This window comes from Asparagus officinalis, chromosome 1, assembly GCF_001876935.1.
Source record: "Asparagus officinalis chromosome 1, Aspof.V1, whole genome shotgun sequence".
NCBI lineage: Eukaryota > Viridiplantae > Streptophyta > Magnoliopsida > Asparagales > Asparagaceae > Asparagus > Asparagus officinalis.
Window position 1 is genome coordinate 116,198,610 of NC_033794.1, and position 18,107 is coordinate 116,216,716.

The 18,107-nt window shown below is 39.3% G+C and overlaps 1 protein-coding gene across 1 annotated transcript; it reads right to left on the bottom strand.

The window, feature by feature from the left end:
• LOC109829135 lies at window positions 8,015-15,472 on the bottom strand. Its single transcript, XM_020396249.1, is given in 4 exon segments — window positions 8,015-9,019; window positions 9,022-9,329; window positions 14,967-15,062; window positions 15,209-15,472. Coding segments are annotated over 4 exon segments (1,401 nt in total). The 5' UTR covers window positions 15,309-15,472; the 3' UTR covers window positions 8,015-8,122.

Genomic DNA, 18,107 nt, shown 5'->3' on the forward strand with positions numbered 1-18,107 from the left:
GGAAAAGTGAATCTAAGGTGACACCCTAGGCTCCCACCTAAGGATGCGGCCTAAAATCACATCATTTTCTAAATTTTTTTGTGATCCGCTCCGTTGAACTTTATCTACACGTTATTAAACCCAAACACACCAATTTTAGGGTGAACCCGTCGTGTTTTGACCCTTTATCCACTCGCTATAATTTTAACGGTTTCGAATGAATAGAACTTTTTACACGGCTCAACGAATGGTCAAAACACAATGGGTTTACCCCAAAATTGGTGTGTTTGGGTTTAAGAACGTGTAGATCAAGTTTAACAGAGCGGATCGCAAAAAAAAGAGAATGATGTGATTTTAGGCCGCATCCTTAGTTGGGAATCTAAGTCTATATTTTAAGCAGTTTGTGTTGAACATCGGAAATACATTTGACTTATTTAAAATGTTAAAAAAGTAGATAAAAGATTAACGAGCCCAGGAAAGATAACAACATAAAAAATACAATTCTAGCTTGATGTCACAATCGATATAGATGATGAAGCCACTACTCTAGAATTGCACGGGAAAAAGAAAAAGGTGAAGAATGATTGATCTTAGCTCAATAAAAAATAAAACAGAAGCAATAAAAAACAATTTTTTCTTAAATATATTATAGAATAGTTTAATTATTTTGAGTAAAATTAGGAATCTTTATAAGGGAGTTTTATGAACTTTTTTAGGTATTTTTATATGCTTATGTGGATGCTTTTATCATATAAAAGTATACTAGAGTTAGCATTAATCTTTAATTTATAATTTTTTATGAAGTCTATCAAAGATTAGGAACAAACTTCATATTTCTTTTATAACATTTTAGCATATTTTAATCAATCATTTTGCTTTATTGGTATTAAATATTCACCTAATACTATTTTAATATTTTCACTTTTGTAACACTATATTTTCTCAAGTAAAGCTTAGTTTCATATCGGTCAAAATAATATAAAAATTCAAATTAGCTTAAAATTATATTTGTTTTCTATCAATTCAAATATCAAAATGAAAATTTAAATTGGATGTAGCACATTTAAACAAACATAAAAAAATCACGTTATAAAAGTTTAGAGATAAAAGTGAGCACAAACTATTAAAGTGGAATTGATGAACAAATTTTAGTTAAAAAACAAGCCAAAAATACTTAATCATGATATTTAACTACATGCATTGCACGTGTATAAAATCTAGTAGATGAAAAATCATGCAACTTGTGATGAAACATTTTAAGGCTATTTCAAAAGGCAATAATTCAAGAATCACGCATCTAAACAATGCATTCAAGAATCACGCATCACGCATCAAAAAGCAGGAGTGAATATGGATGATAACTTTTTGGTTGATTAGGAAGATATTTGGTGTAATCAGGGTGCGCAGTTGTTTTTGGTTGGCATCTTATCTTCTATCGGTGCCGATTAAGCAGAGGAATGCAACTATTTGGTGGCACTGGTTTCCTTCCTTCTCCTTTTCTTGGAATATCAAAAACTATCATGTTTTTTTTATGATTAAGTGTTTTATAGACGTAGGTTGTTTCAAGCATTGTTCCAAGCTTTCTTTTTTGTGTTTCGGGGGGTATTCCCTATTGTGAGGAAGGATCATGGGGGATGAGTCATGATAGGTGACGACAAGGTCCGCTCCCTATCGACTTTATCGTCTCATGTTTCTTCAGACTCATAAATTTTGTAAGTTTGTACTGTGAGTAGGGGGGCCACACGGTAACTTCATCGTGATTGGTGGTGGCTTCTTTCCGCATGAGACAGCGGCCCGAAGACTCGTTTCTGCTGTGAGATGGCCCACCCGATTAAACCCTTATTCCGCTGCTATAAATACCCAGTTAAAGTTTATTTTGGCTGTGCAAGCTAAGGAGGTTTTGGGTGTTAGGCGGCTGCAGCAAAGAGAGCACGGAATTTGTTTTGTCGGCTGACTGCGGGAGAAAATTTGTGCAGTTTCTTCTTTGGTTTTTTTGCGCATCCTTTTGTAGAGAGAGTTTGTGAGGGATTTGAGAGAGTTTGTTTGAGGGTTTAGATTGTGAGTGATTGTAAACCCTAGTTGTATTCTCTCCCTCTATTAGTGGATCTCTCCCCCTCCTTACCCCGTGGATGTAGGCAATTTGCCGAACCATGTAAAATTGGTTGTACTGCTTTTGTGTGATTTGTAATAGCTTTTTAGGATCCCTCGACAGGTCAGTCCTAGAACTGATGAGAGGAAGAGCCAATATCTCACTTTGTTGAGATATTCGCTTCAGATTCTTATTTCCTTGGTGATACGGAAATTCTTATTGCGATCTGACTCTTTTGTTGTGCTGTCGAAGTGCTGTCGAAATTTTCGCTGCGCGCAACAAGTGGTATCAGAGCCCAGATTTCAGATCTAGGGTTTTGGAGTTTGGTGAAGGAAGATTTTTTGTGTGAAGTTTGGCTCTTAGAGTTCTAGGCTTCGGTGGAGATAGCATTAGGAGTTACCATTGGAGATTTCGCTTTCCTCGTGTGGATAGGAGATCTATTTGGAATCCGATCTAGGGTTCAGTTGGGTGGCTCCTAATTTCTATAAAATTTATTCTTTCTCTACAATTTGGAGTTAGTTCGCAATGAGAGAAGAAGGTGAAAGCAGCAAATCGATGGCGAGTATAATACAAGTGGGTTTTTAGAACACTAAAATTAGTGTGGTGAAGTATAACAGCAAAATCAACTTTGGTTTGTGGATGAGTGACGTACAGGATGCGCTCAATGCTCAAAAATTGAAAGAGACCATCATGGTCCACGAGAGGCCACCTAAATATGAAGAGGCGGTATGAGATAAGATGAATAGGAACGTGTGTGGGGTGATCATGTCCTGTTTGGAACAGGAACTGAAATATGATGTGATTGGGGTGACGTCTACAATGAAGATGTGGGAAATTCTCAACAACAAGTATCTCACAAAGAGTGTTGAGAACAGGTTGCACTTGCTACGAATACTCTTCAGATTTCAGATGTCCAGAGGCACCTCGTTAGCGGCTCATGTGAACAACTACACTAAGTTGTTGTCGGACTTGGCGAATGTCGATGAGAAGATATCGGATGAGTACAAGGCGATTATTTTATTGGGCTCCTTACCCGATGACGAGTATGATACCTTCGTGCTCACTTTGTTGAACGGGAGATCTTCTATCAGCTATAGTGAAGTGACTAACGCTTTGACCAACTATGATTTGAGGAGGAAGGATAAGGAGACTTCCCGCGCTAGTACTTCAGGACAGGCCTTGTCGATGAGAGGTAGAAGCCCATATCCGAAAGATGGTAATAGAGGAAGGTCAAAGTCAAAAGGCCGCCACCAATTAGTAAAGAACCAATGTGCATTCTGCAAGGAGCAGGGACATTGGAAGAGAGACTGTCCGAAGCTCAAGGAGAAAGAGAATGGCAAGAAAAAGGGCCCGAAGGCCAATGAGGTGAATATTACGAAAGGCAATGATTCCGATGATTCGTGCTTTTCTCTACTGATTACTCCGGAGGTGAACCATGTGGATGCATCAGATTGGATGCTTGATTCCGACGCTACTTTTCATGTGACCCCTAGGCGAGACTGGTCTGAATCTTTTGAGAAAGTCAACGGGGGTGTTGTTGTCATGGGAAATGATCAATCCTGTGGCATTTGTGGGATATGTACCGTACGGATTAGGATGCACGATGGAGTAGTCCGTGAGTTGAAGGAGGTGAGATTTGTTCCTCAATTGAAGAAAAATCTTATCTCAGTTGGAGCTTTGGAGGCGAAGGGATTCAAGGTGACTTTTGAAAACGCTGTAGCGAAGGTTACTAAGGGGTCATTTATGGTGATGAAGGGAGTCCGCAATCGGAATTTATATTATTTGAAGGGAAGCACCGAGATTGGCCAGGTTGCTTCGGCTATTTCAGAAGCGTACATGAGCAGACTTTGGCACTATAGGTTGGGGCATACAGGTGAAAAGTTACTGCAGGCATTGTGCAAGCAGGGCTATTGAAGGGAGCCAAGAGTGGGAAGATTGAGTTCTGTGAGCACTGTGTTCTTGGCAAGAAGACGAAGGTGAAGTTCATGATTGCCATTCATCAGACGAGGGGTATCCTGGACTACGTGCACACAAATGTTTGGGGTCCTACCAAGACTGCATCATTTGGTGGTCGACATTGGTTCGTCACTTTTGTAGATGACTATTCTAGGTGTTGTTAGGTGTACACCATGACGAAGAAGAGTGAAGTCCTAGATTTGTTTGTGGAGTGGAAGAAGAGATTAGAACTACAGACGGGGAGAAAGATCAAGACGTTGCGATCCGACAACGGTGGTGAGTATACTTCTGACCCCTTTCAGCAGCTATGTCGAGACGAGGGCATAGAGAGACACTTCACAGTTAGTCATACACCGTAGCAAAATAGGGTGGCAGAGAGGTTGAATCGGTCTTTACTGGAGAAGATCCGATGCTTATTGTTACAGAGTGGTTTAGAGAAGATCTTTTGGGCTGAGGCACTTACATATGCGAACCACCTCATTAATAGGCTGCCTTCATCAGCGATTGAGGGGAAAACCCCTATGGAGATGTGGTCGGGAGAGCCAGCACACGACTATGACCAACTCAAGGTATTCGGGTGCCCTGCATTTTATCATGTGAGAACTAATAAGTTGGAACCTCGAGCTAGGAAGGCCATATTTATAGGATTCAAGCGTGGTGTCAAGGGATACAAGCTTTGGGATCCAGTTGATAAGAAGATTATGCTGAGTAGGGACGTCACGTTTGATGAGGCTTCTATCTTGAAGCTTCCCAGCTCTCATCAGATGGAGAGCGACCCGACGGAAGAGATATCGCATGTAGTGGAGATCGATGCAGCTCCACATTATTCAGATGGTACAGTATCCATGCAGGTGCCGACTGAGGTGACGCCAGGCGAGCACGACGGTGACACAGGGGATACGAGTACTGATGTGCAGGATCAGGGACCGACGGTTCAGGTTCAGGATTCTATTGTGGTTCGGAGACAGAGGAGAAACATACAGATGCCAGCACGGTATGCCGACACAGTTGCATATGCACTTCCGGTGGAGAGTATCGATGAGATGGTGTCTACTACATTCAGAGAGGCTGAGCAGAGTTCGGAGGCTGATTCGTGGCAGGTGGCTATGCAGGCAGAGATGGAGTCCCTTCATAAGAACGATACATGGGAGCTTGTTGAGCTTCCAAAGGGGTGAAAGGCAATTGGTTGCAAGTGGGTATACACGAAGAAGGAGGGCATTGAGGGCACTCCATTAAGGTTCAAAGCTAGGTTGGTTACGAAGGGTTATGCACAGGAGGAAGGTATTGACTATAATGAGGTTTTCTCTCCGGTGGTGAAGCATTCTTCGATTCGGATTTTGCTAGCTTTGGTGGCACAGTATGGATTAGAGTTAGATCAGTTGGATGTGAAGACGATATTTCTTCATGGTGATCCTGTTGAAGAAATATATATGACTCAGCAATTGGGATTCCGAGCTGCAGGGAAGGAAAAATTAGTCTGTAGATTGAAGAAATCGCTATACGGTTTGAAACAGTCTCCTCGACAGTGGTATATGCGATTCGATGGTTTTATGATTGGTCATTCGTACACTCGGAGCCAGTTTGATCCTTGCGTATATTTTCGCAGGTGTATACATCTATTTGTTACTTTATGTCGATGACATGTTGGTTGCCTCTACTTCCAGGTCGGCTATAGATGAGTTGAAAGTTCAGCTTTCAAATGAGTTTGAGATGAAGGACTTGGGTGAGGCAAAGCGCATTCTAGGGATGGAGATCGGCAGAGATAAGAAGAAGGGCAGAATTTGTTTGACACAGGTGGCTTATTTGAAGAAGGTTCTACAGCGATTCCATGTTAGCATGGATACGAAGCCAGTTAGTGTACCAATGGGAGCCCATTTGAAGCTTTCAGTTGGTCTTTCACCGAAGTCAGTTGAAGATAGAGAGTTAATGTCGAAGACTCCATATGCGAGTGCAGTTGGGAGCTTGATGTATGCGATGGTATGTACGAGGCCAGATTTGTCACAGGCGGTAAGCATGGTATCGAGATACATGCACGATCCAGGAGTGGGTCATTGGGACGCCATGAGATGGATTTTGAGGTACATTCGAGGTACGCTCAATATTGGTTTGGTTTATGAGCGGGACACTACAGGTGGCCAGCTATGCATTGGTTATGTTGATTCGGATTATGCTGGGGATTTGGATAAGCGTCGGTCTACTACGGGGTATGTGTTTACTTTGACCCGTACACCGGTGTGTTGGAGAAGCACCTTACAGTCGACAGTGGCTTTGTCTATGACGGAGGCAGAGTATATAGCAGTTACGGAGGCTGTGAAGGAGGCTATTTGGCTTCGAGGACTTTTGGAGGAACTTGGTATATCGCAGAGGTCAGTTACTATTCATTGTGATAGCATGAGTGCTATCTATTTGGCGAAGAATCAGGTTTTTCATGCGAGGACGAAGCACATTGACGTTCGATATCACTTCGTTCGGGGTGTTCTTGAAGATGGTGATGTGGAAATTGTGAAAGTTCACACGAAGGATAATCCGGCGGATATGCTCACTAAGGTGGTTCTGAGCAACAAGTTTGATCATTGTAGAAACTTGTTGCACATTCGTGATTGTTGAGGCCGTTGGCGGCCATTTGAGTGAACTACGTTCGGCTTGATTCCTTGGGCAAGAGGATACGTAGGCAGTCATGTTTGATTCAGCCGGTTTGGATTAGTTGATGGGGGTGAGATTGTTTGAGCTCTCGTTCGGGTTCTCGACTTGTTGTGGATTGAGTTCGTACTGGGCACAACAAGTGGGACATTTGGTTGCTTTAGTGTCGGCTCAGTTTTAGGATAACTTCACCGAGGTGGAGAATTGTGAGTAGGGGGGCCACACGGTAACTTCACCGTGATTGGTGGTGGCTTCTTTCCACATGAGACAGCGGCCCGAAGACTCGTTTCCGCTGTGAGATGGCCCACCCGATTAAACCCTTACTCCGTTGCTATAAATACCCAGTTAAAGTTTATTTCGGCTGTGCAAGCTAAGGAGGTTTTGGGTGTTAGGCGGCTGCAGCAAAGCTGTGCAAGCTAAGGAGGTTTTGGGTGTTAGGCGGCTGCAGCAAAGAGAGCACGGAATTTGTTTTGTCAGCCGACTGCGGGAGAAAATTTGTGCAGTCTCTTCTTTGGTTTTTTTGCGCATCCTTTTGTAGAGAGAGTTTGTAAGGGATTTGAGAGAGTTTGTTTGAGGGTTTAGATTGTGAGTAATTATAAACCCTAGTTGTATTCTCTCCCTCTATTAGTGGATCTCTCCCCCTCCTTGCCCCGTGGACGTAGGCAATTTGTCGAACCACGTAAAATTGGTTGTACTGCTTTTGTGTGATTTGTAATAGCTTTTTAGGATCCCTCGACAGGTCAGTCCTAGAACTGATGAGAGGAAGAGCCGATATCTCACTTTGTTGAGATATCCGCTTCAGATTCTTGTTTCCTTGGTGAGACAGGAATTCTTATTACGATTCTGACTCTCTTATTCGTGCTGCCGAAGTGCCCCAAACAAAAAACCGACACTGCCCCGAATTGCCGCGGGCGCGCAACATGTACATGTGTAGGTTCTTTGTTATATAATATATATATATTATATATATATATATATATATATATATATATATATATATATAATATATATATGAGCAGGGAATCTTTCTCTGTTTTTTCAGCTCAAAAAAAAAAAAAAAAAGCAATGCCTTGTAAATTCGTACCTTTAGGCTTAATATTTTGAATCATCCATTTGCATCAAATAGCTGCGCAAGTTCAATTTCACAGCAAGCCATACAGCATGTTTGACATCTAAAGTAGGGTGAAGCAGTATTCTCATCTCTTAGCAATATATATAGCAAGAACCTCTGGCAATATAAAGCACAGAAACTCTTTTAACTGTTAAAAAAAAATTACTGTACTAATTAATTGGAAATTTTGATTTCTCCCCCCCCCCCCCCCCCCCCCCCCCCCCCACCCCCTTCAGTCTTTCGGAGACCTATACATTTAAATAATTACACTCATAAATCACAATTTATAACTTACAACAAATTCAATGCTCAATCAAATTTGATCAGGAGCAATCTTGACCTCTCTCTCACTCTACACTAACTTTTGATGGATTTCTCACTAACTCCCTAGCTTTCAACAATGTATCCTTAAACCTTGCCAAATTTATTCTCACATTCTGTCCATCAGTATAAACTGGCTTACTCACATTATACCCTTTCAAATTAATACCCCAGGGATCAGTTAACACTGGATGGTCCTTAGGATACTCATTGCACAATGAACTCTCCTCAACCTCAATATGATACTCTACATACTGAAGGCCCAATCTCTTAGCGGGCCGAGCGTAGTAGGCCGTTGAGGCCCAATCAAGGCCCCACGGCACGACCTGAAGAACCACGGCCTGTGGCCGTAGAAACATGAGGTTCGTCAGCCCTGCGCCGTGAACACCCATCAGAACGTTGCACCCGTTTACGAGCTCCGTGAAGTTCTGCAGGTTTCTTACTACTTCCTGAGTTGCGACTATTACTCGGAACCCGACTTCCCTGGCAAGCTCCGCTACGTTTTCCTCGTTGAGTATTTTTCGGGATTTTCTTCGGGATAAGAGGACCATTGTCGGGCTGTTGGTTGGGCCCATTGGGCCGTTTCGGAGCGAAAATGCGGCGTGGAGGAAGTTGCGGAAGTCAGCCGTGGAGACGCCCCCAGGTTCGGAAGTGGAGTTACAGAGGAGGTTCCCGTGGTACCTGAGGCCAACCACTGCGGCTGGGAAGCAATGTACTTTCTCGTCCGCGGCGGAGGAGGATGTCGAGGAGGCGACGATGATGTCGAAAGAAGAGAGACGAGCCAGGATTCTACGGTATTTCTTGACCCAGTATTCCTCGTAATCCGTGATTACGAGCTGCGCACGGGAGCGTAAGTGGGAGGAAGTGAGGAAGAGAGGGATTATGACGTCGTTTACGTCGTGGAAGAAGTTTCCCGCAAAACCGCGCCGTTAGAGAAAACGACGGCGGGGACCGAATGATTGATATCGCAAGGCGGAGGGTGTTGCGCGTTCGGAATGATCGTAACGGGTGAGGTACGAGCCATTGCGAAAGTGTCGGTCTTTCTGGCATACGGACGGACCTGCAGCAATGTATTCCGATTCTGTCGAGAAAGTTGCTGACCCCCGGTGAGATAGAGTACGGTGGGAGACTTTCCGGTGGTCAATCTCACGGAATCTGACGTGATGCACGTGTCGGATTCCGTATCTGAGATGCACGTAACCCCGTTTCGACTGAGCTCCCGTCGAGCACTTCCTGTAAAAGCACGGAAGTGACTTGTTAGAAAAATGTTGGGAAGTAGGATAACACCCAAAACCAACATTTGAAGCAAGCACTTTACGATCAACATTGTACTAGCTCAACGACCCATGTCAACTTGCTTTATACAGTACAACTAACTAGAGAATTGGAAAAGTTTCTTTGATTTGGTTTAGGGATGGCAAAATGGACCCAAAACCAATTGTCCACTCATACCCATCCGTCAAATGAACCATCCAAACCCACCCATTTAGTTAAATGGGTCATAAATGAGTGGGTATAATTTCTATTAAAGATAAATGTGTCATTAATGGACGGGTTATTACCCACCCATTTACCCGTTTAGATGGATATTGTTTTAAAAACACCCTCAACGTTTCAACAACGGGTTATTACCCACCCATTTACCCGTTTAGATGGATATTGTTTTAAAAACACCCTCAACGTTTCAACAATTACAAAACTTATTTTTAAAAGTTAAAAAAGATGGATATTGTTTTAAAAACACCCTCAACGTTTCAACAATTACAAAACTTATTTTTAAAAGTTAAAAAATATAGAAAACACTTAAAATGACTAAAACCCCTTAAAATTTTGAGATTTGCAAAAAAACACCCTCAAAGTTTAAAATATTATAAAAACGTCCTCAAGAGTTAAAAATTATAAAAAAACTATCAAAATTTTCTAACCTCACAGATAACACATGAAATTCAAAAATTACCAACAGCCCCCTGAAATTTTATAATTTGCAAAAAATACCCTTAAAAGTTGTAGAAAATGAGAAAAACACCCTCAAGACTTCAAAATTACCAAACAATCTTAGAGTTTTCTGAACTTGCAAATGACATATGAAATCTAAAAAATTTCAATAGTCCCCTATAAATTTAAAATTTGCAATTAACACCCTCAAAGTTTTAAATTTTTAGAAAAACACCCTCCATAGTTTAGAATTACAAAATCATCCTGAAATTTCAAAACCTACAAATGACACATGAAATCAAAAAATTACTAGCAACCCCCTATAAATTTATAATTTACAAAAAGCACCCACAAAGTTTAAAAATTACAAAAAGCACCATTAAGAGTTCAAAACCACAAAACAATCTTAGAATTTTCTAAACTTGCAAATGACACATGAAATCTAAAAAATTTCGGTAGTCCCCTATAAATATCAAATTTGCAATTAACACCCTCAAACTTTTAAAAATTATAAAAAACACCCTCAAGGATAATATAAATATAAAAAATAAGCGCTCACAATTCTTCGTCGACAGGAGATATATGCGTGTGCGGCCAAGTGTAATTTGCAAAACTTGCGTCTATTGCGCGAGAAACAGGAGAGAAAGAGAGCGTGTATTGTTATTCGGCGTGATAAAAAAATTTCAAGGAGAATTACTTGGGGACACTCTGTAATTAAGAACAAACATGGAAAAAATAATAGACTTTAACCAACAACAAATATGAAGAAATGAACAATTACGCTCATAGCTCATGGATTTTGAACAAAGGAAAGAAAAACACCATCTCTCTCAAAGCAGTTCACGCAAGGCTAAGGAGGTGCAGGATTTTTAAGATCCTCGGAGTGGGACGTGATATTTTTACCACATTTTGTTGACAAATTTAGACGGCAAAAAGATTTAGTTAGGATTTTTTTATGGAATGTGTGGTGCGTGGGTTTTTAGAGCCAAATTTAGTTAGGATGTTTTTATCAAATAGAGCTATTAGGTAGTGTGGTTTTGTAAACCGTGCAAGGTGGGGTTTTCTGAAGATATTTTGTCATTTCTTTGCTCTGTCCTAATTTGACCCTAAGATGAAGAAGAACTGAATTAAATGTTGAGGGTACTCCGGTATTCTGAAAATTTTGACACATGACCAAAGTAAGAGCTTTTTTTAAATAACCGAGCAGGCAGTAGACTAGACTTGTTACGAGTCCATCTCTTCTTTTGCTCAGCCCCGTCATCATTTACTTCTTTTGCTCACAATTCTGTCCTAATTTTCCCAAGTAGTCAATTCAATTGAGAAAGAAATGTTTACAGAAAACCCCCTGAAAGTTTGTAGAAAACCCCCTAAAAGTTTACAAACCCCCCTGAAAGTTTACAGAAAACCCCCTGAAAGTTTGCAGAAAACCCCCTAAAAGTTTACAGAAAAACCCCTAAAAGTTTAGAGAAAACCCCCTAAAAGTTTGTAGAAAACCCCTTGAAAGTTTAGAGAAACCCCCTGAAAGTTTACAGAAAACCCCTGAAAGTTTAGAGAAAACCCCCTAAAAGTTTGCAGAAAACCCCCTGAAAGTTTGTAGAAAATCCCCTGAAAATTTACAGAAAACCCCCTGAAAATTTACAAAAAACCCCCTAAAAGTTTACTAAAAACCCCCTGAAAGTTTACAGAAAACCCCCTAAAAGTTTACAAAAAACCCCCTGAAAGTTTACAGAAACCCTCCAGAAAGTTTGTAGAAAATCCCCTAAAAGTTCGCAAAAAATCTCTTGAAAGTTTGCAAAAAAACCCTAAAAGTTTGTAGAAAATCCCCTGAAAGTTTGCAGAAAACCCCTGAAAGTTTGTAGAAAACCCCCTGAAAGTTTACAGAAAAACCCCTAAAAGTTTGCAGAAAACCCCCTAAAAGTTTATATAAAACCCCTAAAAGTTTGTAGAAAACCCCCTGAAAATTTGCAGAAAAACCCCTGAAAGTTTACAGAAAAGCCCCTGAAAGTTTACAAAAAACCCCCTAAAAGTTTACATAAAAACCCTAAAAGTTTGTAGAAAACCCCCTGAAAGTTTGTAGAAAAACCCATGAAAGTTTACAGAAACCCCCCTGAAAATTTACAGAAAACTCCTTGAAAGTTTACAGAAAACCTCCTAAAAGTTTACAGAAAACCCCCTGATTGTTTGCAGAAACCCCCCAGAAAGTTTGTAGAAAACCCCCTAAAAGTTTGCAAAAAACCTCTTAAAAGTTTACAAAAAACCCCTAAAAGTTTGCAAAAAAACCTCTGAAAGTTTGCAAAAAATCCCCTAAAAGTTTGCAGAAAACCCCCTAAAAGTTTACAGAAAACCCCCTCTAAAAGTTTGTCAAAAACCCCTAAAAGTTTACAAGTAGATCACTGAAACTTACATATATATAGAAGCATTATAATCATAACTAAATGGGTTATTGGGTCACCCATGAACCACCCATTTAGTAAATTGGTGGTTGAGAAGTGACCCATTTAGCAAATGCTAAATGGGTCATAAATGGTCAAGTGGTCATAAATGTGCCCATCCATTTATGATCCAACCAATACCCAACCAATACCCAACCAAAACCACCCATTTGACCTCCCTAATTTGGTTCCATGAGTTCCGCTAAAACATGAGAGATTAAGATTAGCATTTAGGACAAGCATGATCATTTTGCGCATGACAAGCCTAATGAATGGAGAATGTGGATAAGTACTCAAACGTGGGCTGACGTTAAAGAGACGCTATATATATGTAGCTAATTTGTCCCCCCACCCAGTTAGAATTGGGCCCTTTTGCTTCATAAACAAGCAAATTAAATAGAGCCTAGCAAAAGATAGATGATCATAACATAAAGTTCGTTCAATTTCATTTGGTGGAGAACCATTGTCCATGCTTAGACATCGATGGAAAGGGAACGAAATATGGTGGGGGCTCACTTGCTCTTGATGGTTGGCAAGAATGTGGGCTAGTGCTCAACAACTCTTTATTGTTTAAATTCTATTCTTGAACTCTTTTGAGCTAGAATACAAGTAATACAACAAAAGGTGCTACCCTCATCATGATAATGAACATCCACTGAACAATTAATAAAATTGTAGGTAGCTTTCTTTCCACGTGTATTGGTACCAACTGTATTGATGAATTATTTCGATTGGCTTCTATTTTCCTTTTCCCCTAGGAGAAAAACAAAAGGAGAAAGTTGATGTATTTAGGCTTGACCTAATCTATTGCCCTTTTTACTCGAACAAACTTCAATATCTCTCTTTTTAACAGTGAAAAGTTACATAGTAGACAGATCAACGGAGCGCTGCTATGTGGACCTTAAATATGGGACCATTAGAACCTGCGCATTTTACGCACTTTCCATTCAATTTGAGGCAACAAACTACGTTCAATCAGCCAAAAAAAGCAATAGTGATTTTCTAACAGAAAATCAAGAGAAGGAAAGGGTGTGACTAAATATGGAACGCCCACATACAATGTGGCCCTCTTCTGAGCTTCCGTAATCAATTTGTTTAGCATTTTGTCGCGCTTCTTGGGCTCATTTGGATCCCTTCGTTATCAAAGTATCAATCAGTAGCTGTGTTTTTTTGGGGGGCTCAATGGAGCAAGACGATGTTGACGGCAATGGCTGGGGTCCAAGGAGAGCAATGTATTTGGATCCTCTCGAAACAGTATTTTAGATGGTTACGCACGGTTAATTCCTTATACAACTAAAGCTATCGTATTACGTGGATACTAGTACCAGGATAAAATTATAACCATCAACGGTATTGCAACTTGCGGATGTTTTAATACGTTGAATGGAATTCTAAGACGGTATCGGACCGGTTCACGTTCGAATCTGATAGTGCGATAATTTAAAGTGCTAAAAAAGTATTGATTAGAAAAATAGTTCAAGGCACATGAAAATGGTGTTCAACCTGTGAAGACACATTAGAATATAAAACTATAACTCTCAACCTCGATACACCCATTAAATTTTGGCGCCAAGGAATAAACTTAATTTGAGACATTTTTCACTGTTCAAGACAATTCATAACAGTCTGCTAAACAATTGGTGATTGTTATGAAGATTGAAATATTTCTTCAAAAAAATAAATCGGTTGGTGGAGAGGATCCCACTTCGGAGAGCAATGATTTCTCTACTTAGAAACTTGTAGACTTAATTAAGAGAATGACATTATTGTACAGTTGAATGTTTGTGTTTGATTATTATGAGTCTATAATGATGTTGGTAGCCTTTCCTTCAAATTTACGCACTCAAATGATAATGATATGCACTCACTATTGCAGCCACTTAAAGTCCTAAAGGCCATTTAGATGTCCTTTTGCAATTAATTGATCTATGGAATATGTGAACATTCTCAATATTAATCTAATTGATCTATGGAATATGTGAACATTCTCACTATTAATCTGTCCAAACTCCATACTTTTTCTAAGAAGCAATTTCATCATCGAACTTTTCTTTTCCCTTACACTATGAAGATAGAAAGTTTTTTTGTGTGAATAAAAATCCCAAATTTTAGACTAGAGGTGCTCGGTTTCCACGAAATTAGAAATTACTGTAATATTTAAAAAAGAAATCATTTTTTCATGCATTTAATTATGCGAATTAATCATCCATCATTGGTTATATATCATACTATCATCTTACTTATATCACTATATTAGTTACCTATAATATATACTGATATAGTACTATAGTATGACTATTATATACTATATATCATTATATATATCATATCAGGTACTTCAGTATATCATTTATATTAGTATATCAGAAGCTAGATAAAATTTTTGAAAGATCCGTAATCTCCCAATATTCGCACACAATTGGAAAAAAAGTCAAGAGGCTTAACAAAAAAAATAAAAAAAATAAAAAACGAAACTCAATAGATAAATAGTGTAGAAGATAACCTCTTACTAATCTCCGAAGAAGAAACCCCGAAAACTCAGTAACCTCCATGCCAGTCTCCTTGCTTCCTAGGCTCCAACTGCTCGATAACCTCGGTACTACTTGCAATTTCCATGAATATCCAGAGAGAGAGAGAGAGAGAGACACAGAGAGAGAGTGGAAAAAGTTAAAAACCAATAAAAAAATCAAAAATTGAATTACGAAAAAGATTACATCAGGGAATTAAAGATAAATGATAACGTACATAAGGGAGGCGAGACGTCGCATCGAAGGAGAGTAACATAGACGAGAGGGAAGAAGATGAAGCCGAGAGCCACCCCTCTGGCTTTAGACCCCTTAGCCATTGCAAAAGATCGAGTTTGCTACCCGCGACCAAAGCTAGCTTGAATTGCTAACAACTTGATATATAAGCCATTGGCTACTCCACAACACTATAGAACGAGAAGACCCCAACATCTCTCTCTCATCTCTCTCTCTCTCTCTCTAGTTGGGGAGCAGTCCCAGTCCAAAATTTTTCAAAGGATTAATATTATTCACTTGTGTGCACGTCGTGCATGGAATTTTTTTTTTTAAGGGCTCGGGGCCCCTTAACCTTGACGTGGAATTGCCACGTAGGGAGATAGAGAAGTACTAGCAACCAAATTTGAGTGAGGGAGGGAGAATCAAGATGGCCTCCATTTGGGGGTTGACGATGACTAGCTAACAACAAGCCCACTTGGGGGAGTGATGGTGTGGTGTGTGCTCCTCATCACTGTACTTCCTCACACGGTGGGATATAATATTATTCCTGGCTCGCACCACCTAGAAAAATATTTTTAGTGATTTTTCAATTGGTTAGTGAGACCAAGATTCTAATCCGCTATCTATCGAAAATTTTTTATTGAAAAGGCTTTCATGATCATATCGCTTTTATATAATAATAAAAAAAGGTTCTTCTGATACTAGCTAGTCCTATTTAATCTTTAATGTTTTGGAAAGTAGTCCAAGAATTTAAATTGTTTAGCGTTCCGTGCGAAAATTATGTACTCATTTCAGACCTACAAGTGTGTAATTTATCATTCGCTACTTTTGAAGATAATTATTTTGTTTAAGTATCCTATCTATGTCTCTATTAATAATTATTCCATCTAAAGTGCGTCTAAGAATTCAGGTCTAAGGTTTAAACTAACGAGCGGAGGAAGAGGGGGGGAAAAGGAAACGAGTTTGGGTTTTGGAATAAATTAAACAAAAGGATATAATTGAAACCCACGACAAAAAAGTAAGCTGAATGAAATATTCCCCTCCAAATCAAACTGCAGCTAAAGTACAAGACTAAAAATTAAAATAACTAATAAGAATACTTGAGGGACTAATATCAATTTCAATGATTTGACGGACTAACTTTCTCATAATATTGAAAACCGATCTTTTTTTTAGCAAAAAACAAGGGTTGAAACCCCGTTCATTAAAAAACCAAAAATACAAAAGATTGTTTAATTACAAAAGTTAAGACACGAACTGTGTCTAACGTGTTGTAATATAGAAAATATAATTTCTACTAGTAGTGATGTATAACTTTCTTCTTCCAAAGATCCGTGAAGTTGAAGAGAGAGCCTTACCGTCATTCAACATTGACACAGATATTTGGAAGAACCAAAGCCAGTCATACATGTGCGTAGTAGAAATTAAACTTTCTATAATCAACATGAAGAAAGATAACTAAACAAGTATATATACAAAAGAAAGAACTAACAGAATGATGTTCTAGAACATATCCTCCTGCCTAAAACACTTGCTCTGGATATTGGTACGTAGTTCCTCTAACCGAGCTGATAGAGCCCTTGCCGTAGCACCTCTTCCATTCCTTGACCAAGCATACAATCCAAAAATCGTCTGATTAACAATCTTCTTGTAAGAGAAACTTGTTTTATCAAATATAGCTTTGTTCCTGCTAATCCAAATGTTCCACCAGATATATATATGAAAAGAAACTACGCCAAATATATCCAGCGCTTCCACAAAGATTATTAAGAATTGATAATAAAGCTTCAAGAGATGATGGCCATATGAAAGGAAGATAGTAGTTTTTGAAATGCATCCAAACTTGGGAAGCTATTGAGCATGAGAAGAACAAATGGTCCCTAGTTTCCGATTGCGAACTATAGAAGATACACATGGAGTCTCCTACCCAGCCTTTCATCAAGAGGTTATCCTTTGTGTGCAGTTTATTTCTGCATAAAAGCCAGATAAAGAAGTTGATTCTAGATGGGGTTGCATTCTTCCATATAAGTTTGTAATTGGATGATAAAAGACCTCTCCGATTAAGGAACTGATAAAAGGATTTCACAGAGAAAATTCCTGCACTTGTAAGCAACCATGTGGGATTATCAGATTGAGTAGAAATATGAAACATGCTTAGGAAATTCATGAAATTGGCCTTTCCATTCGAGAAAAAGAATGGATACATCTCCTCAACAGAGGTCGCCAATGTTAAGTGGAATCTCTCCAAAAACCTTGACTGCAAATAGGTACATTTGGAGATAAAGAAAGCTTATACAAGGAAGGGTAGAGACTTGCTAAGGAGTTAGACCATGTCCACTTGTCCTCCCAGAATCTAATCTTATCACCTAAACCAAGAGACCATGAAATATTATGAAGAAACTCATTCTTTAGGGATATAATTGCATTCCAAAAAGATGAATATGATGTTCTTGCATGCATCATTTGGAAGGAAAGTCCTCTGTTACAATATAGTTGTCGAAGAAATAAGCCAGTGTTAGATGTTTGATCAAGACACTTCCAAAGCCATTTGGATAACAAAGCATTATTGAAGAGATGGATATCCTTAACTCCCAAACCTCCCTCTAATTTGCTTAAACAGACTTGTCTCCAATTTACTAAACACTTACAGCCACTGGCTTTATCCACTCCTGTCCATAGGTAGCATTTTCTTATTTTATCAATGTTTTTGATGACCCAATTTGGTAATCTGTAGAAGGACATGTAATATAAAGGAATTGAAGTAAGGACTGAGTTTAGAAGAACTAACTTCCCTCCATAAGACAAAAAATTCCTCTTCCAAGATGCAAGCTTCTTGTGGAGATTGTCAAAGATAGGCTGCCAATCAGATCTTTTCAGTTTTTCATATTTCAGAGGCATACCTA